At 40.7% G+C, this 27,413-nt stretch overlaps 1 protein-coding gene across 1 annotated transcript in view; it reads right to left on the reverse strand.

Moving 5' to 3' along the window:
* ak5 (adenylate kinase 5) overlaps positions 1-27,413 on the reverse strand; it is a 104,581-nt gene that overhangs the window by 45,227 nt on the left and 31,941 nt on the right. The window contains exons 6-8 of the mRNA XM_080906680.1: positions 24,280-24,471; positions 8,895-8,985; positions 2,617-2,690 (exon numbers count right to left, since the gene is read on the reverse strand). Of these exons, the coding sequence (XP_080762806.1) occupies positions 2,617-2,690; positions 8,895-8,985; positions 24,280-24,471 (357 nt within the window). The remainder of the gene's footprint in view (positions 1-2,616; positions 2,691-8,894; positions 8,986-24,279; positions 24,472-27,413) is intronic.

Genomic DNA, 27,413 nt, shown 5'->3' on the forward strand with positions numbered 1-27,413 from the left:
ATAGTCAGAAATAATTGGAGGAAGCGTCCAAGACATTTGACACCAGAGACCAAAAATAGCCACTCTGTCTCGATGTCTCCCTCGTCTGCAACCTTCCTTCGTCCACACTCTAACAAAGTCTTTCTCCTTTTCATATTTGGGGGCACAAATATGGGTTGACAAGGTGGCACGGTGCCTTTCGACTGCAGAGGCAGAACTGTGTCACCGCTCCACACAGGAAGGGTTAAATGGGAGAATCACTGACTTCAGTGAGCCGGCAGCAATGTCCGTTTTACGGTTCCCTCACTGAGCGGACTTCATCATTGGTCTCGAAGCGACTACGTGACATCAGTCAATAATTATCGACCATCCTCACATGAAGTTCGCTTTTGTCCGTCACGACAAAGATTGTTTTATTAGGAAATCACAGCTGGCCATGAAGCTCTGGAGACACTCAGCAGTATTCTGGCTCTCAGGTCTCAGAGAACCAGCTGTGAGAGTAATTCTGTTTATGAGGCTGATAATAAGGATATCAATAATTTTAACTGTATAGACACTGTGTGTCTGGCTGAGAAGAACTTTAGGACAATGTACTAGGTCCATCTCAGAAAGCTGATAAATGGATGTCTCTTAGACACCAGCCCTTTTTGTAGCTCCAGTGTTTGATGTTTCTTAGGGATGCACCATTTTCTTTGCTTATTCTTGGCTTTGAGTGTTTCGTCCCTTGTACCCCCTTACAATTTGTTGTTTCTTTCAGTTCAGCCAAGACCATTATAGTTGACATAAAGTGTTCTCCCATCATAAACACTCACCAATCAAAAACAATACTCAGGTAGGCTTTGGCATTTAAACAATGGTCAGCTGATACTAAGGGATCCAAGGTGTGCCAAAAAAATTATCCCTGACACGCTTACACCACTGCCACCAACTTAGATGGATGTTTGTACCATATTCTGATCTTACCTTCTAAATGTCAGAGTAGAAATCGAGACTCATGAGACCAGTGTGGTCTTCTGCTCTTGTAGCCTATCTGCGTCAACGATGCTCTTCTGCATATGGTTGTAATAGCTGATTATTTGAGTTACTATTGCATTCCTATCAGCTTAAAGCAGATAGTTGAGTTGAGCTGAGTTGCTTCTATGCAAAGCTGATAGTAGGAACAGGAGCAACTTAAACAGCTAAAGTGACTTAAATATTGCACTCAATATATTTCGCAATTGGATGTTTAGAAGGGTATAAACTGGGCCATCAAGCGATTTGGGCCAGCACTGAGATTATCAGCTGTATCAGCTGATCCATCAGGACTGTGGGCTAGGTGAAATCTCCACAAGCCTGTCTGGATTCAGGCACTTTGCCCCATTCATCCTGAAAGATCCTGTCAAGCTTTGTTAGATTACAGCGATGTTGTTTGGGTATCCAGTCGAATGAACAACATCGGTGGAGTGCACATTTGTATTTGGGTGATTGCTAGATGTGTAGAGCAGAAGTACCAATAAGAGATGTAGAACTTGAGAAAAGTAGCAGCGCATTACAAAAGAGAATGATGACAGTGTGACAAACCGAAAAAAACAGCAACAACTCAATTTTATTTTGGCTTCAGCTTTCACTCTGAGGGAAATTAAAGAGCTATCAACATGAAATGAAGTAAAGTCAATAGAGCAGGAGGCAAATATGTAACACAAATGTGGTCAAAAAGTTACTGTTCTCGTTAGGTGAAACTGAAAGGTGGTGTAGCCAATAGTAACAAGTAACAAAAGTAAAAGCTGTAGGTGGTGCTTTCCATTTAAAAATACTTTGTTCCTGTTCAAGCAACCCCAGGATTTAAATCCCCCTGCTGATGAATCTTTACACCAACTTTACTGATGCTCCTGAAGAAAAATACAAAAGGCGTGAATAAAAACAGACTTTAAAACGTAAAGGTGTATCTTATTAAACAGGAGAAGAAGAGAGGGAGGGGGGAGACTGAAAAAGCCTTTCATCCCACTATGAGTGAATTACTGCTGAGAAAAATACTCCCAAATCCAACACAGCTGAGCAGCCAACAAGAAATGGAGTCAGTCAGGAGCAGCTCCCAAGTGTGAATTCAATGGACTGAATAAACGTGAAGAGGTGTGCTGCTGAGAGAGTGTCTATACCCAGAAAACTCTGCCTGGTTGGAAAACTTACACAACAATAAACAACCTCCATAAACACTTCAAAGGGAAAAAAAAGTTGGAAGAATGAAGTCAAAGAAAGGCGAACCGACCGAGAGAGACAGGCAATTTGTTTCCAGACATTTGGAGGCGGGAAATGAGATGGAGGTCAGGGTTACACTTTACTGACTGCAGGAGAGTGTGGAGGAATGAAGCTCGTCTGAATGGCAGCCAAGCATTACACAACAATATTCACCATCTTGAGGCTTTTTCAGCGCTCAGTCATTCAGCGTTTCAGATGATGGGTTTACTGTTTGCCATTTCTGAAAATGTAATTTGATTCTGTAATTTAGTATTTTACATATTTTATATTATTCATGTGAAAAGTTGTTTTTTTTTAAACTTCTGCAAAACCCAGTGGAGCAGAAAACGTAGTTATTGTTGAAGCTTTTAAATCCCACCAGAAAAAAAGTCAAACAGATAGTTTTCATTGTTGCGATCTTACCTCATCATCCTTACAGGCAACATCTGCCAGACTGCTTGTTTCACCAAGAAGACTGAGATCCAGCTCACTGGGACCTGCAGACAGAAAAATCCACAACAATCTTAAAAACGTCATTTGGCTAGTTTTGAATTAGTCGTCTGTTGTTTGAGGTAAAGCTCTTATTAGGTTTCTTGTTATTTATGTCACTGTGCATTAGATTTTGAGGCTGAGCCAAACAGTGATTAACATATCTCCATGTAAAATGTATTTTTTATTTTATATTATTTTCATTACTTTTAGGTTTAAAATTATTAATCAGAGTCTTGATGCTCAGCAAATTCCCTCCACTATTGGCATCATCAGGAGGGAATACAGTCTAATGTACTTTACTCACTTTGCTACATGAAAACCATTTGATGCAAGATTTTACTGGGAAACCTTAAATATCATAAACCTGGCAAAAAAAAAAAGAAATTAAATATTAATCTTTGTATAAACGAGGTCTAATTTGCATCATCATTTTTGCTCTATCTACTACCTTTCACTGCTATTTCTGTGCAATTTTAAGTTTTCAACAGGAAAAAAAACCCCACCATCAGAGGAAGCGCCACGTAACACCAGCATCTTCCCTAAGATGGGCATTCATGCAATTTCAAACTTCCTAGAAGTTTTTCCTATAAAAGCATCCTATGTGCAGGAACAAGCCAGATCTACAGAAGCTTCACTGTACAACCCACATCCAATACTGGTGTGCACACAAGAGCTGACATCAAAAGCTGAAAAGTAAAACCAATGGAAAAGTGCCAGAAACTGAAGATCCTCGAATTATGATTCAGGCCTGTCTTCAAAAGTGAATCAGTTCCTATATACTCGCACATTAAAATGCAAAACTTTATCAATAAATGCTTCCATGCGTTTGGATTTTGTTAAGGCTGAGATTTAGGGTCATGCCAGGTTTGACGCATTTGCACACAGAGGAAGGTGTCTGCTTAGCCTCACCTCTGTAAATTGATTCAGTGACTTAAATAATATAAAGGGCCTGCTTTGAGAAAAGTTAGTCGTGGTTCTCAAACCGACAAGGTTGCCAGGCCTAGTAAAAGGCTACACTTGGAGCATAATTGCTCAATCGTGTCATGTAGTCAGTGTGAGAGGTCACCTAACCCTGAGCTGCTGCTGGTTGACAATGTCCCAGTTCCTCAAAATGACCTGCAGGTGGACAGATCATGTATAACACCACCACTCAGACCTGCACCCCTGACTAACAAACATGCCTGTACCCGTGACCTGAGCAATCGTCTGAAAACTGTTGCAGTAAGGTCTTCTGACTGCCTGCTGTGTTCTCCACATGTGATGGCTCAAAAAAGCCCTGGCTATCACATGAGACATTGTTTTGAGGGTCTGCGGCCACCCTCAGTAAGTATTTTGAACCCATTGAGATGGGGTTGGCAGCTTCCGCGGGCAATGCCTAACCGTTGCTACGCGGTTTGGTAGGTGGAAAGCCTGCATTTCGTCCTGACACGGCTATGGACTCACTTTTGGTTATTGTGATTTGACAAACCATGGGTTTGCATTTATGGGAGGGGGTGTTACGGCCCTAGCCTCTCTCTCTCTCCTGAGGGTGCCTGTGTGGGCGTGTCCCACTACCTCCCCTGCCTGAAATGCCACCTTTCCCTCCTGTACAGCTGACTCCCATCAGCAATTAAGGGTATTTAAGCCCAGAGCAGGGTGAGCTCTGGGCCAGAGTGCCATTTTGTGTGGGTCCAGCTAGTGAGCTGAGTGTCTTGTGGTGTTTCCAGCTAGTGAGCTGAGTGTCTTGTGGTGTTTCCAGCTAGTGAGCTGCGCTTTCCTTTTGACTTTTTGCCTTACTGACCGACGCCTGAGTTTTGTTTGTTTCTTTTATGGTGATAACGGCTTGTCCGTCTCTTTTAGTTGAATTACTTCAATAAAACTGTTTTATTTAACTGTTTTGCCTCCCTGACTCCTTTTTCTGACCCGGTCACTTTTGTTACTTCCCCCTCCCCGCCTAGACCCCTCAGGGGAACGTAACAAGTTCAAAGAAGGCTGTGTTTCTGTTTATTTGTATGGTATTTAGCATGATTAGCAGATGTCTGTATCAGTGCATTGTCCTTGTACAGTTTTTAGATGCTGCTTGCTAACCAAGCTTGTGAGTATTGGCTGATTACATCCTCTTTACCAACTCTTTTTCAGATTTGGTCATTTATAGGTCCAACAGCAATAGTAACTCACAATATAAGGTCCACAAACATAACAGACACTACGTAAAATGTCTCAATACTTCCAGTACTGCAAACACAGAAAAGTACAAACTTTCCTCTTTTGTTTGACATGTGTAGATTTTACATATATTACACACAGATTGCACAATCACAAGCCACTTTCATTTTGCAGAGGACATGTGCACGTCTGCATTTTGCATGTAACATAACAGCATACATCTAAGTTAATTTTGCTATCATAAACACCTAAACCTGAACAGAGCCTGAAGTTCCTGCTGTCAGAAAGCAGACAGGAGAAGATGCAGTGATAAATTCAAACACATGGTAACGTCATCCCCTTCCACAGTGGAAATGGGCTGTGAACAACACTTCCCTTCAACAGGTTTTTTTTTTCAGTGCCTGCTGATTAGAGAACAGAGTTAGATTGTGTGATGATACAGCTTCAGACCGTCAAGTGGATTTGAGGGAGACGAGAATTTCTTAGATGCATTATGATAAACAGTTCACAATCTAAGAGCCGGCAACATGTCAGAGTGCATTTTGCCCCTGCAAAGGGAGCGGCTGAGGTATGACTGTGTGGAGGGTTTTGTTTTGCTGTGATGGAACCAGTGACGTGCAGGAGGTAGAGGCCACACTTGTCAGCAGCACTTGAGTCTGGCATGCATACATCTGCAGTAGAATAGAGAGTATGCTTAATATCCACTGGAGAGGACATTTTTCTTCCGTAATAATCACGTAGGAGGTGAGGCTGCGGGACAGCAGCGGCCTCCCCTCTCCTCCTCTGGTACTAGGAGCAGCAGATGGACTGAGCAGCAATCTTTAGATGTGACCTTAACTTCAGCCTATTTATTTTTAGCTTTCACTTGATCGTTTTGTCTCCCGCATCTTCTTCTACATCAGCAGATTGGTGCAGATTAAAGGCATCCGCTGATCCACGAAACAGTAAAGTTGAAGCGAAAATGCACACCCACGTGACCCGGAGATCTCTTTTTTTCTTCTTAAGCGTGTTACAAAAATAAATCTTTCACACTGCATGCACTCCTCTTGCTTTTTCTTTTGATTCCTGGGTTAACACCTACTGGGAGTCTCTGTCATGTACACACATATAAATGCATCTGAAAGGGCACATTAATTATCGTACATATGCAATCTTTGTGAGAGTCTACTGGTAGTATAATATTTTTACTTAATAAAGATCCGATTCCTGCAAAGATCATTTGGAGCAACCATTTTTGAAGATTCTGCATCGCTCAAGTAGTGTGAGGTACAGTTTCCCTCCTATTTCTGTTATTTTTAAGTTGTGCTGTGAAGCAGACTGCTCTCAAGTGTGCTGTGAGGATCAGCAGAAGTGTGTCAGGCAGCTGTCAAGTTGCAAGAGGAAATTTTGATGTGAAGGATTGTGGGAATGTTGGCCTTCCTCAGTCATATTAACTGATTGGCCTTTATCACTCAATGTACAGATTGTGATGGAAAGCAGGCATATGGGTGGTCTGAGGGTCAATTAGACTTCAATTCCTCACTGCAGGCAAATATCCAGGAAAACGGGCAGTTTGATTGGTTGTCAAATAGCCAGTGCTTATAATCTGTCCCTTGAATCCCTACTCTGCTTCCTGCTGTGGCACAGCTGTGTCTGAGCTATGTAACATGATATGATGAATCACAGGCGTTAAGCTAGCAGATTTCCTAGTCAGTTATATTTATAAAGTCCCACGGACACAAGATGTTCTCAGAAGGCTTTGTAATCCCTGTAGCATACAACCCTCTCTACGACCCAGAGTCTCCCATCACACACTTCCACTCCAGTATTTCCAGTGCTTTATTTATCGGATGCTTTCAACTATTTTGCTTTTTTCTTGATATTCTCAAGAAGATGTCACAAACTAATATGGATCTATTTATATTTCTGGATCCAGGAGTCATCAGCTTTTAGCTTCAGTAAACATTTTCAGTCTTGTTGCAACATACAAAAAGTAACGGAACCACTATTAACACATTTACCAACCAGTTTACCAAAACATGATTCAGTAGATTTATGCAAACTTTGCTCTACAAAAAAACAATGTGTTGTGTGGGCACATTTTATGTTAATAAAGCGTAGGTGTAAATTTGATAAGAGCTCTGCAAACAAAACCAGATACTTTTTGCCAGATCAGTGCCAATGGTAATATTTTTATTTTAACCAAAACTTGTTGTTTATCACTTATGAAATCGGTGGAGAAACACCTGCAGGGCACTGACTGATCACACTGTACCTTTCACTCAAACATGACGTGTGTCCCGACGGGAAAGCGTCTCCGACAGTACATCGTCAGGTTTTACATAATATATAACCTGTAACTGTCTGAGTGCTCAGGCTGAGTCTAACCTTGTTGATTCTGTGTTTCTCACAAAGCACGGATAACCCTGCTTCACTGGTTGCTATGCCGACCTGTGTGGTAAGCAGGCAGCTGGTGGGTGATGTTTCTGGTTTTCACTTTTTTTCCTTCTTATGAATGTGGACTATTTTGGAGAAGCATTTGTGCACTGTGCACATGTACGTTTGGCCTGAGGATATTTTTTAGAGGGACTGTAGGTATGATGGGGTTTGAGTCAACTGCAGCCTTTTCATCATCATTAAAAATCTATTACTGTAAACATCGCCTTCCTCTTCATTATACAGCCTCACATTTGTCTCTCTGCCACACACAGTTACTAGTTTTTGTTCACATGAGTAGTTAAAGTTGATTGACAGAGTTGCAGGCACCGACACTGTCTTAAGTGTTCAGAGTTGCTGCAAAGTAATTGTAAAATCCAAAATGTGGACTCCACAGATGGCCATCAAGGTGGCCATCCAAGGTTTCACCCATTCATTATCAGACCAAATATAAAGCACGGTCACAATCCCTCCCACTGTTCCTGAGCAATATAAAACACTGAACGGTAATTCTTGACCTCTTGAAATTGGATTCAAAGATGAGCTGATGAGAAATTGTTGGTCAAACATTTGTGCCGAATATGAAAAGATTCCCTCAAGGCGTTCCTGAGAAACTGCGTTGATAAAAATGGAGTGAACCATGTATTAGATTTTCTTTTATAATTTATACTTTAACAAAATGAAATAGAATAAAAATACACAGGAAATATCTCTAGCTTTAGTCTTCGGGCAAATTTGTTAACAGAAGACGCATAATGAGGATTTGGTGAGTGCATGTGTTTATTATTAAGACTGGAATATCTATCCCAGCAGTCCTAAAGCCAGAGGCAGTGTGACCCTGGACATCACAGGGCTAATTCACTTCATTCATAAAAAGTTTCCCTTTTGATATAGTCATATATATATTTAGTTGAATATACCTATGCTTGCATTTTTGTAATCACGTTAACTAATTCAGAGGAGGGTTGGTCTGTTAGTCAACTTTTAGCTTTCTATAATCCATAACTGTACATAAACAGTAATTTAAAACCAGTTGTTCTGCTAAGCGTGTTTATACTGTGAATTACTTTATAGCCTTAAATTAAAGTTAGCAAACGCTGTTTCACGAGTAGATCAATCAAAACCAAGCAAAGATCGGGGTGATGATCTCAGGAAAATGACGATTTGGATTTTCCTTTTGCAACGTTTTCTTCCAGGGAGCATGAACGAGAACAGAACATGAGTTTTTATATAAGCTGGATATTTTATACATATGATTTATTCTGCATTTAGCTCTTGCATTCATTTTTTTTGCAACACATAAACATGTTTTAATTAATTATAAATGTTTTATTTGCCAAAACTACATGATCGCTAACACAGCCCATCCTAGTTGTCTCATTGGCAGTTTGATATGTTCATGAGGTTGGTTGTTTTCAATCCTGTTCTCATTTGAGGTGTCAGATTGTAGGAACAAATCATGATAAAGACAGAAATCTGTCCCGAAGAGACGTATTTGTGATTTAGACAAGACAGGAGCAGTTACATTTATATTAATTGGTGCTGTTTACCTTCTTTAAAGGCTTATTAGGGATAATACTAGTTTTATGTGTGACCATAAAATGCCTTGAGGTGTCTCAGTGCTTTACAAAAACAAATTTTCTTCTTACCAGCTGCAGGCTCTTTGGAGGGAAACAGTTTATTGTCCAAAGTCATGCCGATGTCACAGAAGACCTCCTCCTCGTCTCGGTCAGCGTCCAACTGAAAGAGAAAAAAGTTTGAGCTTTCTTTGAAGATGACCTAAAACCTCTTTTATTTCTTCACAAAGTTTGAGGTAGGGCTTCACACAAGTTATGACCTGAACCTGAAACGCTCTAGCCATACTCCGTCTGTTAATCCACTGTGACATCAAGAACGAGCCTCATTATAAGATCAAACATTAGAAACCAGCTCTGATGCTCAGAGCTACACTCTTGGGTCATTTGGTATTCAGCGTACACCGGAAGCTTTAATAGCACTCGATTAATTAACTTTCCTTCTGTGTCAGCTGGCCTCTTTCAGATTATTCAGAGGCTGTCTGACTTTCTTTGCACATACAGTACTTGCAAATTGACCATGAAGAATTTGGTTTGTGAGTGAACTGGAAGCTGACTGATGCAGACTTCTCCTCCGATCCATTAATCTGCTCCCCGGCTGTCCTTCTGCTCTCATCAGTGCCGATGACAACCAGCTGAAAGGCAAAAGGCCACTTTGTGCAAGCGAAAGCAGATAAATATAAACACGCAAGACATGACTGCTCTCAGTTTTGTGATGCGACGCCTTCAGGTCTTTGACTCTGCAGAGTTACTCAGAACTCAATGAAGACATTAACGACTGTCAGCGGCGGAAGTAGTGGAACGACAAGATGTAAGATAGGGATGCTGCACGACCAACAACTAGCTTCCTGCTGTGGTTACCATGGTAACAGCCTAAAAAAAGAGGCCTGTGCCTGTTGTCTGCTGCGTGGGAGAGTCCCCCGAGTCCCCGCCGGCCCTGCGAGTCCACCTGCAGAAGAGGTGCAGAGAGGATCAGATTGAGGATTCCTCAGAGAGCGTGGCATTCAAAAGCCTTCTCAGAAATCTCCATGTCATGAATCACATCAGAAAAGTGGCTGCCGTTACACTGCAGTGTCTTTAAAACCAGCATTTGTTCTGACACCAACACAGACGCGCCGTATAATCCATTTATACTTACAAGGAGCTCCCTGGGACTCTTCAGAGAGACTGTTATTTATCAAGGACAGATTAGAGACTTTGACTTTTTGGGGGTCTTTTGACTAATTATGTGACTGTTGTTATCTTGACAGTCAGGAGGAGCCAGTTCAGCACACTTACATTAGACAGAATAACAGACTGGCAGGCAAACATGGTTCATCCAGCTATCTACTTCCCAAAACTTCTGTTTCATAAGCACCCTTACTGACTAACCCCAAGGATACTTCATTAAAACTCTTCCAGTTGCTGCAAATTTGTTAACCGCACATCTATGATTCAAATCTCCTGCTCAGCCCAATCCCAAAGACTGGATTAAGATCTGGTGACTGTGAATGTCACTTGAGTACAGTAAACTGATCATCATGTTTAAGAGCTCAGTTCGAGCTTTGAGCTGATTTGACATGGTGTGTTGTCCTGCTGGAAGCGTCCATAAGAAGATGGGTTCACTTTGGTCATAAAGGGATGGACACTATCAGCAACCATACTCAGGTAGGCTGTGGTGTTTAAATAATGTGCAGTTGGTACCAAAGTGCACCAAGATAATGTCCCCCACAGATTATACCACCGCTGCCAGCAAATGTTTTTGCTGGCAGCGGTGTATCCATGTATCCATGCCTTCATGGTGTTTACTCCGAAGTCTGATCTTACCATCTGAATGCTGTAGCAGAAAGTGAGACTCATCAGACCAGGAAATGTTTTTCCAGTCTTCTCTTGTCCAGTTTTGATGAACCTATGCAAACACATGCTGTGTGTTCAGAGGTGGCCCCCTGAATAATTTGGTTTTAATGACTGGTTATCTGAGTTAATGTTGCTTTCCCATTGCTTTAAGCAGTCTGGTCATTCACCTGTTGACCTCTGGCACCAACAATGCCTTTTCACCTGCTCATTGGATATTTTCTCCTTTTCTGTAAACCCTAAAGATGGTTATGTGGGAAAATCCCAGAACATCAGCAGTTTCTAAAATACCATCGTGTCTGGAACCTATAAACATGCTGCAGTCAAAGTCATCTAAATGGCTTTGCATCCATATTCTGATGCTCAGTTTGAACTTCAGCAGTCCTTGATCATAGAGTTGCTGCCATGTGATTGGCTGATTAGATATTTACGTAAACAAACAGCTGAATAGATGCACCTGATAAAGTGGAAATTGAAAATAAAATTACTAGGGTGCAGATAATGTTTGAATTAAACCCATTAAAGCTAGTAAATATCTTCTTTATCCCAGTGTCTCTTCATCAAGCAGAGGACATGACTCTTCTTAGACTTCCTGGTTTTTTTTATTCTGAAACTGCTAAAAATGATTAATGAGAATGAAGTGTGCACCTCTCCCCATTAATAATCAAAACTGCAGCAATGCTGCTAAATCCCAAACAGCTGTATCCACACTGGAATGTCAGGCAGTAAATCACTTTTTCCTTTTGTCCGCAGACAACAAAACAAACCTAAACACAACATAATGCTATCAGCTTTGCTACGTGTTGGCTGCTCACTCATTTGTCACATAAAAATGGGATTTAAGACATTTGACTTCAAACTTGAAAACAGCATAGTTTAGTGTGCTAGCAGGCAAAGGGCTACAATTACATGGAGCCCGTTCGAATGTTTTTTTTTTTAAACTTAAACAGCAAAAAGTGATCAGTCATACTGATTTTAAATAATGAGACAAAAGCAACTGGATACCAGCTCTTTTCATGTTTCTGGCTACCTTTGCTTACATGCTTTCTCTGATGCCAACTATTCAGATGTAAGGAATAAAGGATGCTTTCTTTTTAAAGCTGCCAGCTTTGAAACTGATCTAGTCCTCTCTGTTAAAAAACCCCAAACAAAAACAAAAAAACATGCTCTTAAACAATTAGAAATGAGACAATAAAGAGTTATGGTGCTGGACAAGAACAGATAGCTGATGAGGAAGACAACCCAGGGCATATTCATCACTTTTGTGCATGTGAGACTGCTCCAATTAAATTCTTTTATGCAGATAATCACAGCCACCGTCAGTCAAACCTGATCAATCAGCAGATCAACGAGATAAGCTGAGTGCCAAATAATCATCCAAAATTACCTCGAGGTTCTCGTTCTCTTTAATTTACAAGCTCGACAAAAAGCCAAAAATGTCTTAAAAGAACGTTTTTGCAATAACTGCTGACAACTTTCTCTTAAAGTTGCAGTTATCTGTGAGACAGCGTTTTAATTTGCATCTAACAAAAAAAGCAGTGACAACAGCTCACTGCAGCTCTGAAGCCAGCTCTTCATCTGGACCACGGTCAAAGCCAGATTCTTGGTAAGCCTACCATCATCCTTCGCCTCCTTCCACTTCAGTCATCAGCTATTTGATATATTTGAGCCTTTGTTTTCATGTAACACTCCTTCCCCATCCACCTGCCTGCATCGCGAGGCTTTAGCATTTTTCGCTTATTACTATAGAAGCTCCAAAGCGTCTATATACAAGAAATGCAAAAAAGGTACTCAAGATAGTCCTTGTGTATATATGCTCTGAAGGGGGCTGAAATTCTACCTGCATGTGCATATTTTTTCATAAATTTAATTGCTGATCAGAATCAGAATACTTTATTAACCCCAGAGGAAATGATGTTTTCCCAGTTGCTCCAAGACAGTATCAAAGAGAGAGCCAGAACAGAAACATCTCTTCAAGTACATCTAAGCAGGGTTCAAGGATAATTTTCCAAATCTCAGCTTCCATGGTGTGCAATAAACTGGAAATCCAGCATTTTTAAATGGATCCACCCCCAAGGTTGTTTAGAAAACGCTTGATTTTAAAGTGATTTTATTCGCCATCCATCATGTTATCGATCATGTCTTCAGCTGTTGTCAAAAATGTCTGTAAGAACATGTTTTAGCTTCATGTACTAAAGCAAAGAGCTGCACCTTTTATAGATATGAGGTGAAGTAACAGCCTTGATCTATTCTCTCGGAGAAGGTGGATTAAAGGAAACAGATGAATCAGAGTCCGCCAAAGCTCTGAGACATCTTAAAGCAGATGCATCATCTACTCTCTGCAGCTCTTTTGTGCATTTGGCAAAATCTGTTTAAACAAATTCACACGAAGCTCTTCGAGAGCTCAAAAGACTCTCCCTGTACTTCACAACAGTCTTTTCGGAAGTTATGTAAAGTTCAGTGTCATCACTGGATGACAGCTTTGATATAAATAGACATGAAAGGATCTATAAATAGATGTGTGACTATTTTCATGTGATCCCATCTTGTCTCCAAATCTTCTATTTCAAGAAAAATGAACAAATATATTTTGCCCATCTTTAGAGAGACTCACGAAGGAGAATTTCGATGTCTTGTTTGTTTATATCTGCATGGCACCTAACAGCATGTGGGAAGGAAGCAGGAGCTGAGTTCAGTCAGGGAATACGTAATTAGATCGGTCAGTTTTCCTAGAATGACAAGGCAGCTTCAGCCGAGGACCCAACAAACAATTATCTCTCCTCGCAGCAATTTCCGATTATGGGCGTTTTTGTGGAGTTGTTTGTGTGTGTATGTGTGCGTGTATGTCTGATAATTGAGTCATCCGACATGCTAGGGGATAAAAACGACTTTCATTCGCAAACATCTAAATGTCATGTTTTAGATGAAAATCACAAACACTGCATTCAGGAAAATGACATCTCACATGTAAAAAGTGTACGTCAGAGGTGCCAGAATGCAGGGCGACAAAATTAGGAGTTAAGTCAGTTAAACATGGAGAAATTAACGTCCTTGTAAGCGTTTGTATCGACAAATCAGTCATTTTTCAGCGAAGTGGAGAAGTGACTCACTGCGATTGTTCTTTTGTCACGCTATTCCTTCTTACATTGGACCTGACATTTAAAGTGGATGATTGCGTTCACACAAAAGGCTTCGCTGTGCAAAAGCAATTAAGCCTCAGAGGCTATTACATTCATCAGTCAAGAAAGTGTGGAGTCCATCGGATAGGATAATTATTGAAGAGGAGAACAAATGTTCTGGGTTTCAGTTTATTTTGTATTCCAGGTCCCTTTGTTTCCTCACCTGCCTTATGTTCCCATGTCTGGTCCAGTCCCATAGTCCATTCCTAGTTCCTCAGTGTTTAGTCCTTTGTTCTTGAATCCTTAGCTTCCTCTCTTTGTTTAGTGTTTCTAGTTTTAGATCGTCTTAGTTTTACTTGTCTGGGTTCAGTTCTCAGTTTAAGTGAGTTTGTATTCTCTCCCTGGTTTTAGTTATCATGCTTCCCCTGTGTTCACAGTTTTGTCTCTCTGTGATTCCATGTTTAGTTACTACTTTTTAAAAATTTTGTTAGTCCTGCGTCTCCCTCTGCTCTGGGCTTCCCTTGTCTCGTTTTCCCCTGTAAGTCTCACCTGTGTTCCCGCCTGTTGCCCCTCTGCTTGTTATCTTGTATTCATTGTCTGTGTCACCATCTGTTCATTATCGGATCCTCCCTCATGCATTTTCCCTAGATAGTGTTTGTTGAGTGCATTATTTTGACCTTGTTTGAACACCTAGCAATAAAGGCCCGAGTTCTGCATTTCGGTCTGTGACGTGCCCGCAACACGGCGCTTCATGTTATTAATCCTTTATTTATCCAGGTAAAAAATCTCATTGAGATTAAAAATCTCATTTCCAAGAGAGACCTGGCATCATAGCAACAAAAGTCACATACCACATAGGTATATAACATTTAAAACAAATACAATATCCCATACAAACATGTGTAAAATATACAATAACAGATCAAATTAAGAGTACATTTAAAAACAATCACACTGAGTAAAAGAGCTGTTCTCTCGTTCCTTTAAAACAGACTTAAACTCTCCCAAGGTAACCAATTCATTTATTGTTACAGATAACCCCCTGTGAGCAAGCAGTTGGTGACCAAAGGAAGGAAAAACTCCCTGGTAACAGGAAGAAACCTAAAGCAGAACTATCTGGATTGGGTAGTCATCATCTGCAACTCGATCAGGTGTTTCTAACTCATAACCATTTGCTGCCTTTCAGGAAACTGATGCTCAGTCATGTTTGAATGTTTTGTCATATGTGTTATGAGCTTCAAAAGTATCCTGATCCTTTGTTTTTGTTGTCTTTTTGCCTTGCTGTAGTGGCTCCATAGTGTAGTGGTTTACACATTTGACTAACAAGCAAGAGATCCTTGGGAAGAAACACAAATAATTTTGGGGAGGCGTTAGAAAGAGCATCTGGTGTAAAAAATCTCCCAAAATCAAACATGCAGAGCTGACTGCTGTGGAGACCCTGTGTAAATAAGGGTGTGTGTGGGTGTGTTACTGCATACTTTCCTTTTCTTAGCATACATATGTCTCCTTGTCTGCCAGAGCCACTCATTGTCCCTCTTTCACTTTAACCCTGCTTTATTTTGAAGTTTAATTCTTAATGTGAGTTATGGAGTTTTCCTTCCTTTGTTCTTTTTCCTGGCCTTGTTATTGCCTCGTGTTCACACGTGTTGTATGAGTGTTGTATATTCCTTCTTCCTGGTGTATGTGGAGTTGTTCAAACCTGAAAACGATGCTTGACTTTTGCTACAGTTTAGGTGGACAAATCAGATATCAAGCATAAAGTGACAAAAAATTGATGAAGAATTTACATTTTGAATCTCAAGAGAGATTCGTACCCAATAATCCAGCATGTTAAAACTTACTGAATAACATTTTTAACTGGTCCCTGTCCTCACTCGCCACAACTTTATTAAGTTCATGTGTTCAGTGGCTTGCCAACTGAAATAACTAATCAGCCAATCACATGAAAATAAGCTCATTTTAGGCTTCTCAGTACCAACTAAGCATTGGTTAAACCCCACAGCCTGAGTATCATTGCTAACGCCTTCTGATGGCTGCTTCCAGCAGGGTAGTGTATAGCAATTTCTTTTACTTATGTATTACTCACATTATTTTATTGTATGATGCCTTGGTGCCACTGGATTTTAACATGTCTGTAAGTAGTAAGGAAGTGGTGGGAAGAAAACCACTCCACAGGAAGAGTCTTTTGTCTCTTCGAGGACTCTGGGAGGTAGCAAGGGAGTGTGAACCTTAAGGTGTGAAACAGCTGTGTACTGCCTTTTGTTCCTGAAGAAGGTATTTAACTGAGAGCCATGCTAGGGTCAGGTGAGACTCTGCTGACCGTCTGCCCCGCGGTCATGTAGGCTCTCCACAAGCTTGGTTTTCTGTTCTTTGTGTGTTTGGATTAAAGAATGTTAGCTACCGCTCACCGCTCGTCTGCAGGCTTTATTTAATGGAAAACGTCCACAACAGTAGTGTGCCATGTCTCAAAGCTCAGATCATCTCAAACTGGTTTCTTCAGTAATGAGTGACAATGAGTTCTCTGTACTAAGATGTTGTCCGCAGTCACCAGATCTTATATATCCCAATTTAAGCAACCCCAGCACGGCACACTGATCAGACTTTGGCATTAAATTATTTTAAAAATCAATGAAAGCAAAATTCATGTGGCTAAAAATATTGTGATTTTGTAGTCTGCTGATGATGGGCAGCTAACTGGAAGGCTTTCTATTGTCTCTGTAAGTTTTTAAGCGTGATACAAGGGGCTGTTGAGATAAATGGAATAAAAAATCTATTTAGCCTCTTTATATTCAGATTATGTTGGTTCAGTGGAGCACAAAAGGTCAAGGCTTAAAGAGAAAAATACATTTTCATCCTTCACAAATGTCACTGGAAAACAGACAAACCCACTCTACAGATCTGCTCCAGCTGAGAAGATAGAATTAACTTGTATTTATTATTTGAGCTCTTCATCAGTGTTTCTTCTGAACAACCAGAACTCCTCAACACTTTTTGTGGAGGGATGATGTCTTTTTAAAAGCACTTCAAACTCTGCCAGCCTTTGATGTCTGAGTCTTTAAGCTTGTGCGATTGAAAAGATGGTTTGACAAATCATCTAAAGATGTGCTTAACGGAAAGGTGGAGTGACGTGCAGTCTGTCTGAGACCCACTGTAACAGCCTGTTGACCTTGCTGCATCACAGTGGAAGTGGGGACAGAGAAGGGACAAACTATCAATAAGCTAAAAAAAAAGTTTCAAACTACTTTTGTAGAGACTGCAGACTTCTTCTATTCACAGAAGAAACTGATAATTCCCAAGGAGTCTTTTACAAAACACAAACTGTCACACCACATAAGGACAGTGCACCCAGAGAGGTCCATTTACAGCTATTATCCTGGCCATAAGAAAACATAAGCGCTGGAGTGAACAACACCAAATATACATAAACATCATTTTCATCATTAAAGTAATAATCATGGTTTGGTAAGGAAGTAGTATTTCTGAACCGATCCACTGAACCTGACTTTTTCTTTCTTCAGTCTGGACTTTCTCCCTTCTTCTGTCACAACTGGTCCTAAACTTAACTGGTGCTAGAAGAGGGAGTGTGTTCCAGTAAGCAAGTCTGACCTCATGTTTCTTTTCTAGGTGGTTTACAGACTGTATATAAAAGATAGATGTAGCTGTCACCCACTGGTTTGTGAACTTGCTTGATGCCCTGAGTTTGCAATTTTCCCAGTAGCCCTTTGATTTAATTTTTGGTTTTTAAATGAGCCTATATTTGGTGCATATTTGGTTGACACAGTAGCATTAAGTTGCACTGAGGTTCATTGTGGTTCCCCAGCTTGTAATTCATAGTATTATATGGGATATTATTTTGGCTAGCAAAAAAAAAGGAAGCTTAAAACAAAATCTACTTTCTTGAGAAACTAAAGAGCTTACTGCTCAGACTGTCTTCAAAAAACATCTCTCGAGTTTGAGAGAAAACATCACATTGCTGCTTCAAAAGACACAGAGCTCAGTGTGTCTTAATTAAAGCGACTCCACTGGGAATGCAGGGAAGATGTAGAGGATTTACTGAGAGGTGGCAGGCAGCAGAAAATTCATCCAGTTTAACGTAAGAACAGATGCTGATGTTTAAACTAAATGTACTTATAGAAAAACAATCCAAAGCATATTTTTAACCTAATATCTGAAATTATGGATTTCATTCAAGTCTAAATGATTTGGAGGTCATTTCTTAAACATTTTTCTAAAGTCTGAGTTACAATTCCATCCATTTCCTGCCACTTATCTGAAGTCCGATAACGGGGGCAGCAGGTTAAGCATGGTATTTCAGATGTCCTTTTCCCCAGTCACATTTCCAAGGTTGTCCTAGAGCATACTGATATGCTTTGCGGCCACACTTACGTATATGATCGCTCAAGAAAATGGGTGTGCCCCAAAAACCTCCCAAAGGAAGCGTCCTGTTTAGTTACCAGAACTGAGCTGACTCGTTTCAGTGACTATATTGTTCAAAATATTCACTCGTCGCCATCCCATTCTTAGTCCATAGGGTTTAGTATGATGCCGGCCCACTCTTTTTTAGCTATCATAGCTTCAACTCTTCAGTGAAGGCTTTCCACAAGATTTAGGAGTGCGTACTATGTGCCTTGGCCCGGCATAACGGTGCACTGTGGAATATTTAGTAGTGGGGAAATTTCACAACTGGCCTTGTTGCACAGGTGGCATCCTATTACGGTACCACGCTGGAAATGACTGAGCTCCTGAGAATGACCACTGAAGGAACAATGGGCTGGGAGGTCAGTTCCTAGTAAAATATAGTGTATAATATAACCACACTTTGGAACTATAGCAGAAAATAGAAGAATTTCTTTGCAAGATCTAAAACTTGGGAAAAGTATAACATGAGATGTGGATGTGCATGCTAAGTCTTGAGCCGTGCTCGGGCTTAACTTTCTTAATTGTTTACACGTTTTCTTTTTTCCTGCTGGACTCATGGTGCTTACACAGAATTGTGAAGTCTGAATGCTTTATTCTGTGATCAAACCAGAAAAAAACTTGGCAAGATTAAACAAACCTTTATTATTTTTCTTAACATTTTATTTCTGGTGTTATTTAGTTATATCTAGATGACTGGAGACATCAAACGGTCTCAATGCCAACTGCTATTTAAGACATACTTACATTTCCACACTATGGGTTCAAGTTTTTAATGCACTCTATCCAAGACAATTTATTATTGTCCTTTTTTTGTAGTTTTCCTTTGCTATTTCCCATTCTTAGAGTACAGTGGGGGCAAAAAAGTATTTAGTCAGCCACCGATTGTGCAAGTTCCCCCACCTAAAATGATGACAGAGGTCAGTAATTTGCACCAGAGGTACACTTCAACTGTGAGAGACAGAATGTGAAAAAAAAATCCATGAATCCACATGGTAGGATTTGTAAAGAATTTATTCGTAAATCAGGGTGGAAAATAAGTATTTGGTCAATAACAAAAATACAACTCAATACTTTGTAACATAACCTTTGTTGGCAATAACAGAGGTCAAACGTTTACTATAGGTCTTTACCAGGTTTGCACACACAGTAGCTGGTATTTTGGCCCATTCCTCCATGCAGATCTTCTCGAGAGCAGTGATGTTTTGGGACTGTCGCCGAGCAACACGGACTTTCAACTCCCGCCACAGATTTTCTATGGGGTTGAGGTCTGGAGACTGGCTAGGCCACTCCAGGACTTTCAAATGCTTCTTACGGAGCCACTCCTTTGTTGCCCGGGCGGTGTGTTTTGGATCATTGTCATGTTGGAAGACCCAGCCTCGTTTCATCTTCAAAGTTCTCACTGATGGAAGGAGGTTTTGGCTCAAAATCTCACGATACATGGCCCCATTCATTCTGTCCTTAACACGGATCAGTCGTCCTGTCCCCTTGGCAGAAAAACAGCCCCATAGCATGATGTTTCCACCCCCATGCTTCACAGTAAGTATGGTGTTCTTGGGATGCAACTCAGTATTCTTCTTCCTCCAAACACGACGAGTTGAGTTTATACCAAAAAGTTCTACTTTGGTTTCATCTGACCACATGACATTCTCCCAATCCTCTGCTGTATCATCCATGTGCTCTCTGGCAAACTTCAGACGGGCCTGGACATGCACTGGCTTCAGCAGCGGAACACGTCTGACAGTGCGGGATTTGATTCCCTGCCGTTGTAGTGTGTTACTGATGGTGACCTTTGTTACTTTGGTCCCAGCTCTCTGCAGGTCATTCACCAGGTCCCCCCGTGTGGTTCTGGGATCTTTGCTCACCGTTCTCATGATCATTTTGACCCCACGGGATGAGATCTTGCGTGGAGCCCCAGATCGAGGGAGATTATCAGTGGTCTTGTATGTCTTCCATTTTCTGATGATTGCTCCCACAGTTGATTTTTTCACACCAAGCTGCTTGCCTATTGTAGATTCACTCTTCCCAGTCTGGTGCAGGTCTACAATACTTTTCCTGGTGTCCTTCGAAAGCTCTTTGGGCTTGGCCATGGCGGAGTTTGGAGTCTGACTGTTTGAGGCTGTGGACAGGTGTCTTTTATACAGATGATGAGTTCAAACAGGTGCCATTCATACAGGTAACGAGTGGGGGACAGAAAAGCTTCTTACAGAAGACGTTACAGGTCTGTGGGAGCCAGAGATTTTCCTTGTTTGAGGTGACCAAATACTTATTTTCCACCCTAATTTACGAATAAATTCTTTACAAATCCTACCATGTGAATTCATGGATTTTTTTTTCACATTCTATCTCTCACAGTTGAAGTGTACCTCTGGTGCAAATTACTGACCTCTGTCATCATTTTAAGTGGGGGAACTTGCACAATCGGTGGCTGACTAAATACTTTTTTGCCCCACTGTATGTCCCATTTTTTTTCTGTAAAGCATTGCATTGATATAAAAAGATTCTTTTTTTTATCTAGAGCTTTTCTTAGGTACTCAGTCTGCAGCACTTTGATGAAAAATGAGGACACAAGGATTGTTTGTGTATTGTGACTCAACAGATTCAGGATTTAACTTCAAAATGAAAAGTTTTTTTTAATGTGTTTTAGGACAAAAGTAGGCCACAGAATGCAGTTGGGCAATATCAGCCTTTGATGATGATTAAAGTAGTTGGGGCATAAATCTATATTAGGTATTGATGGTCTTTTGACCACACAGGCAGGCAGCTATGAAGCTGAGGGAGCAGAGCCACCACTGAGAATAAATCAACACATTGCATTATTATTTTTTAATTCTAGAGGAATAAATCATTTAAATTAAAACTGCAGCTGTGACACATGAATGCTGGTAGCAGTGAAAACAAAACACCTTATAACTATTTTGCATGTTGCTATTTTTTCTAACACCTTTCTCTCCTTTTTCTCATCTTTGGGGTTTTTTGGGGGGGAGGTGTTTTGTTATTTAAGTGGAAAATATTATGAAGTGTATTGATATCTTCTGCAGCTGTTATGACCTTTTTTTTAAACTGATGGTGTGTGAATAGTGTCTTTTCCTCCCTCTTCTGTGTCTGGCTGAAAACTTAGGTACCTACTTTGAATTGAGACCCTATTATTCTGGTCTGGGAAAACTTTCTTATTAACACATTTTCTTCCTGTTTATGTCAAGGAGAAGTGTAAAAGGTCTTGTGTTTTCTTTTGGTGGTGGGTAAACTAGGTGTCTTGATGCATGCTCAATAATGAGAGACCAAAGACGTCAGTTGGATGAGTGATGAAACATTCGTTTCACTGAAAATGCTGCATCCAGGTGACGAGGTAACTTCTAATTTTCTTTGATTTCGTTACCTGGATTACTGGGCTTGCATCCAGGTAAACTAAGGGTTTTGAAAATGTTGTGTTTACTATTTTGGTCTTTCACAGGAAGTGGGGAAGAGGGGAGTCACTTTTACATTATGCTCTGGTTTCCCCTTGTCAAAGCCAGGGGAATTGTCCATTTTGCTTTTATTACAGGTAAGTGAGATAGGTTATGTTTTTGCATATTTCTGGTTGACATTTATTTTTCTTAAGTAGCATCTGGAAAGTTTTTCAAGTTATTGCTTGGAAGCAAGAGCATCACTAGAGAGTAAAAGCAGTTGTCAGCATCTTTTAGCAAAATGAGTCCACAGTTTTCAATCCCAGTGACATGCATGGTGCTGACCAGGAGCAGGACCATGCCAATCTTTTTTTTTTTACTGTCACAAGGCTGAGCACCATGAAATTGTCTCCCCTGATGAAACTATAAATGTGGAGTCCCACTGTACTGTCCTTAGGCCTCTGATGGGGAACGTTCAGTAGTGAAAATGATGCGAACTGGAATGGGTGCCAGCGCACAGTGCATTAAAAACTTGCCAGATTTGCAACCATACCATTTCATCCACGTTGCAGATGTATTAATGACACCTTATACGTGATGTGTCTTCCACCATTTTTCAAAAAGACTGCAGCACAACAACGCACTGCACACAGGGGGTCGACAAGATGCAAAATTGAGAAGTCATGAATACTTTAAGACCTGCTCTTCTTTCCCTCTCCACACAGTCCAAAGAAATGCAGGTTATTGGATTTGAAACAAACAAACAAAAAGCCTGTTATCTCTCTGACAAACAGGCTCGCTGAGTGCAGGTAGAGGCGATTGAAAAAGAGAGAACAAGCAACACCGAATCAGAAATGAGATTCAAGAAGTGTGATGAGACAGAACAGCTGGCCAGACAAAAAGAAAATAAGCAGAGCATAAAAATAGCATGCTAAGAAACTGGAAAAACATAACACATGAATGAACAAAGCAAGCAAATTAAATGGGAATATGTGTGGAGCCAACCCCTTAATGACACTGATGTTTTCACCGTTACCTGAGGTGACAGGAAGCAAAAGTTACATAAGCCTTCTTTTTAGTGTTGATATGAAAATCCAGTGAAGGTTATTGTATGCATTTGATTTGAAGACATCCCAAGACAAAGATCCAAATCCATACGAATGCAAATAAAGTCTCTTTCTTGCAATAATACAGTAGAGAAGTTATTCAGTATTCCCTCTGCTACAAAGAAGACGACACTGAGCTGACACTCAGACAGATCAATAAGACTCCCACCAGAAGAGTGGGCTGCTGACTGCAGGAGCCAATATCTCTATTTGCACTCAACTCACACATGCCAAGGGTAACTCAATGCCACTTTGCACCAAGCCACACAATCAGATGAATATCCCAGAGGTCTCCAGTTAACACTGAAATCTCTGTTTCAACAGCAGCAGTCTGGATTTCAGCTCCAAACAATCAGAAACTAACTGACGCAGGTTGGAAACGTACTTGACTTTGAATGCACGCTCCTGCTGTGGTGAGTGTGGTAAGCATGACAATGAAGATCTTGGGTCATTTTAACAAAATTGCTATGCACAGGCCTACATCTATGCATCCAGGCAAGCCCCGTCAGACAGAAGGATAACACTGACCTACCAAGCATGGTCAGGCCTTTCATTCAGACTCTATCTCTGCAGCTATTAAATAGATTTCTAATTTTGTGCACACTGTCTCAACAACTTTGTCTTAACAGACTTTGTTTTAACAAATATCAGGTGGATTTCTTTTAAGAGGACTAATAAAGTCCTCTTATAAAGAGTTTTTACCAAGCAACCTCATTAGAACAAAAATGGCATTTGCTCAGCCCTGTTGTTTATGATCACGGAAACTATAGCTTTTTCCCCCCAGTTGCATCCAAAGAGAACTTTTTCTTCATTTTATTGACCTGGCATTAAGACTTGCCCAGTGGGAACAGTCTCATCAGATGCTGTGCTTTTTAAATTGCCTGCAGTCATACATGATGAATGATGTGTATTGGGATTAAGCCATTAGGGTTAAATAATAAAGAAGTGGCTGGAGAGGCACGTGTACCTGCTAGTCACCCATCACCCAATGGCTACCAATTAAACTGCAGTTATAAAAACCCCTTCACCTTATAGCTAGAGTGCTTTTGAAATTACAAATAAATGAAATTACTAGCTCATGCTCAACATTCTTCAAAAATCTGTAAAAAAAAAAGCGCCCCAAAATGTATGATGGGAGTAAAATAATAATAATGATAATAATAATCTATTTTTGACACTTGAGCAAGAGGGTTTCAAGGTGATTCAAGGTGATGTAATGGTTAACTTTTGAGGTTGGTTCTGGCTCCATCTGCACTTCTATGTGGGTTTGGCATATCTGTGACTTACTGCCACAAAAAACGAACAATTTTAGGTTCATTGGTGATTCTAAATTGGCCGTAGTTGTGGATGTCACCATACAGGGTTGCGTCTCTCTGTGAGAGCACTGTGCGGTGTCTGGGATAGGCTCCAACTCTCGTGGAAACTGGGGCTGGGTAAGGAGTTAAGAAAAATAATGAATGGATGGATGATTATGTGAATGTCAATTCTGTGCCAGCTGGAAGCCGTGCTCACCCACCCACCACCCTGATCTCCACATCCTTTGGTTTGAAGTGCTGTATGAGTGTAATTTCTCTAAAAATGGGTTTTTCGGCAGCCTTACCGTAACAATAAGTCCCCTTTCCTGGAAGTATTTGACCAGAGGAATGGTGTTTTGTTTGAAGTTGGTCAGACGGCGCTCAATGGCCTTAGGGTTGTCGTCAGGCCGTCCCTGCTGCTCGGCTCGTTTCTGCAGCCTCTCCTTCAAACGGTGGTTAGTGCAGGCCAGGAACACCACAAGGTCAGGAGTACAGATCTAGCGGGAGAGAAGAGAATATATTAACCAATACTATAAATACTTTACCTCTCATAAAAGTCTTCATTTATATGTGATGGCCATAATTGGACCCTGTGGAACCTCAGAGGTGCTGACTCTTTCAAATCTCTGCGGTCCACTCAGGTCAGTCTCATTTTTAAATTCAGTTCACTCAGGTCAAAATGATAAAAATGCAACTCATTCAAAAACAAAAGACCTGATCTTTCTAAGGTCTGAAGAGACAGTATATATACAGTGGGTATATATAGTGTGTGTACACAGAAATATTTCCTGCTTTTGAATTAAATCTACTTGAATTCCACTGGAATTCATTGCCTTGAGGATTTCAGCTTATCACGTAGAAAATAGCCTGCGGCTGCACCAGCGACGCCACAGTTTTAATACAGGTGGGATTATGACTCAGACAGGTTAATACTGTCCCCCCTCAAAAGAAGATGAGTACATAAGCTGCCACTCAGAAAGCTTTTCTTTGCATTATTGCTTTTGTGTAATAAACAGAGGAGGATGATAGATAAACTCAGCTAAAAATTAGCATCTTTTTTGCGGGACTTAGATATAATCCAACAAGCAGCAGTTTTCATAATCACGTCAGTGGTTCTGTGTGTAGACAGGAGCCCGTTTGGATTTAACAGTTCAAGATAAATAACCCCATATCAGCCATATGTAAACAACACTATGATTGCTCTTACATACATTTGCCTATATAGATCACCATTGAGTGTTTTAATGCCATTAGTAATTACCAAAATATTTTTTTATGTTTCTCTAATGGTTATTCTGCCAGTATGGACAAGCTCTTTTATTGAAGCGATATTTGTTAATGGTTAAATATAATGATTGTTGTTATCCATGAATTTTTCGATTTATTTAAAAAAAAGTTGGTGGCAGCAGGTGGTCTTTTGACAAAATCATCTTTGATTTAGATTTTTTTATGCTGTTTCTAATGATTGACAACAAATAAGACTGCAAATAAGGAGTAATACGATCACATTCAACTTCTCTTTGTGGTTATCAGGCTTTTAATTTGTCTGCCTCAACAGCCCAGCTACAGAACATCCAAGCAGCCAGTGCATAAACAGAAAAGTCATCAGAAAAATCATTATTGCAAAGTTCAACGTTCAGTTTAGAGGATGTGGTCTGTGGTGCGCATGACCTGTTTTGTAATAGAAAAAGAAAGGTTAGTGTGCCAACTGAATTTGTGTCATTTAAACCTTGCAACCAAAAAAGGAGAGTGTAAGCAGAGCTATTCTTTTTAGCTCAAAATGCTGCAGTTGTCACTATGTACAGTCGGTCAGCTCATTGTAATGAGTATGCCTGCCTCATAGTCCTTGCAGGTGACTATTTGTGACTGCTGTTGTGGGCCTGATCTCCGACAACATCGAGACGGCCTACCTGGAGGAGATTAGGAACCTGGAGACCTGGTGCCAGGAGAATAACCTCCTCCTAAACGTCAGCAAGACTAAGGAGCTGATCGTGGACTTCACTACAAAGCAGGCGAGGAATTACAAACCCCTCATCATCAGTGGCACGCCAGTGGAGAGAGTGGACAGTTTCCGATACCTGGGTGTCCACATCACTCAGGACCTGTCATGGTCCTGTCACATCAACACCCTGGTTAAGAAAGCCCGTCAGCATCTCTTCTTCCTCAGAAGACTTAGAGACTTCCATCTGCCACTGAAGGTGCTCAAGAACTTCTACTCCTGCACCATCGAGAGCGTCCTGACGTCAAACATCTGCACCTGGTTTGGGAACAGCACCAAGCAGGACAGACGAGATCTGCAAAGGGTGGTGCGCTCGGCAGAACGCATCATTCAATCAGAGCTCCCTGACCTGCTGTCCATCTACACCAAGCGGTGCAAGACCAAAGCTAGGAAGATTATGATGGACCTCTCCCATCCCAACAATGGACTCTTCTCACTGTTGAGGTCTGGGAAGCGCTTCCGCTCCCTTAAGGCCAAAACAGAGAGAATGAGGAGGAGCTTCTTCCCCCAGGCTATTCGGGCCCTGAACCAGGTGTAGGACTGGACTCTCCCAAACACGTCACTATAAGACTGGACTCTCACACACGTCACCACACGCACCACCACACATTTCCTATAATCCTATAATTCCTATAATTTATAATCCTTATCTTTATAATCTCTTCTGCTATTTGCACATTCTTTACTGTAAATTCCTAAGTTAATTTGTAAATTTTTGTAGTAAATTGTAAATATTGTAAAACTTTTCTTCTGTCATTTAATGGTCGGGCATTGTACAGCTACAAGCATTTCACCCCCATGTCATACTGTGTATGGTTGTGTGTGTGTGACAAATAAAATTTGAATTTGAATTTGAATTTGAATTTATTTGTAATGTGCCCAGAACAATGAAGTACTGTCATGTGAGTACATAAGGCCTAAATACACTAAGCAGTTAAAATTCAGGGATAACACAGTTATAAACCATATTGGATCAATTTCATGTGCTTTGGTGCAATTGAAAGTACACTGAAGACACAGCAGCAAAGTAACGCTCATTCAAGCTGCACAGGCAGAGCAGCTACAGTATGTACTGTCACACGAAGGTTTGGAGCACTACTCAAGCCCTACAAAATAAAATCCAGCAGGCAACTTGTGTACTTTTTTCTAGCCAAACTGTCTTGTGGGCTTCAGATACTGTTTCATTTTCATGCCATCAGTAGTGACAAGGACAGTAGCACCAAGAAAAACTAGAAAAAATATCAGTCAGGAGAAAGCAATGGTCTTTTGCACTCCCTCCAAAGCCATTCTCTTTTTGGGGATGTCCTTGTTTTTGTACCTGTTGTCACTTTCATTTGCAAAGCAGGTAAAATGGATTCACAATATTTTCTGCTTCCTAGCAGGACAGGACTATCCCTAAAATTTAACTGACTTTGTGTTATACTGTGAAGTGTTTTTGAG

This window comes from Rhamphochromis sp. 'chilingali', assembly GCF_963969265.1.
Source record: "Rhamphochromis sp. 'chilingali' genome assembly, chromosome: 16".
Classification (NCBI taxonomy): Eukaryota; Metazoa; Chordata; class Actinopteri; order Cichliformes; family Cichlidae; genus Rhamphochromis; species Rhamphochromis sp. 'chilingali'.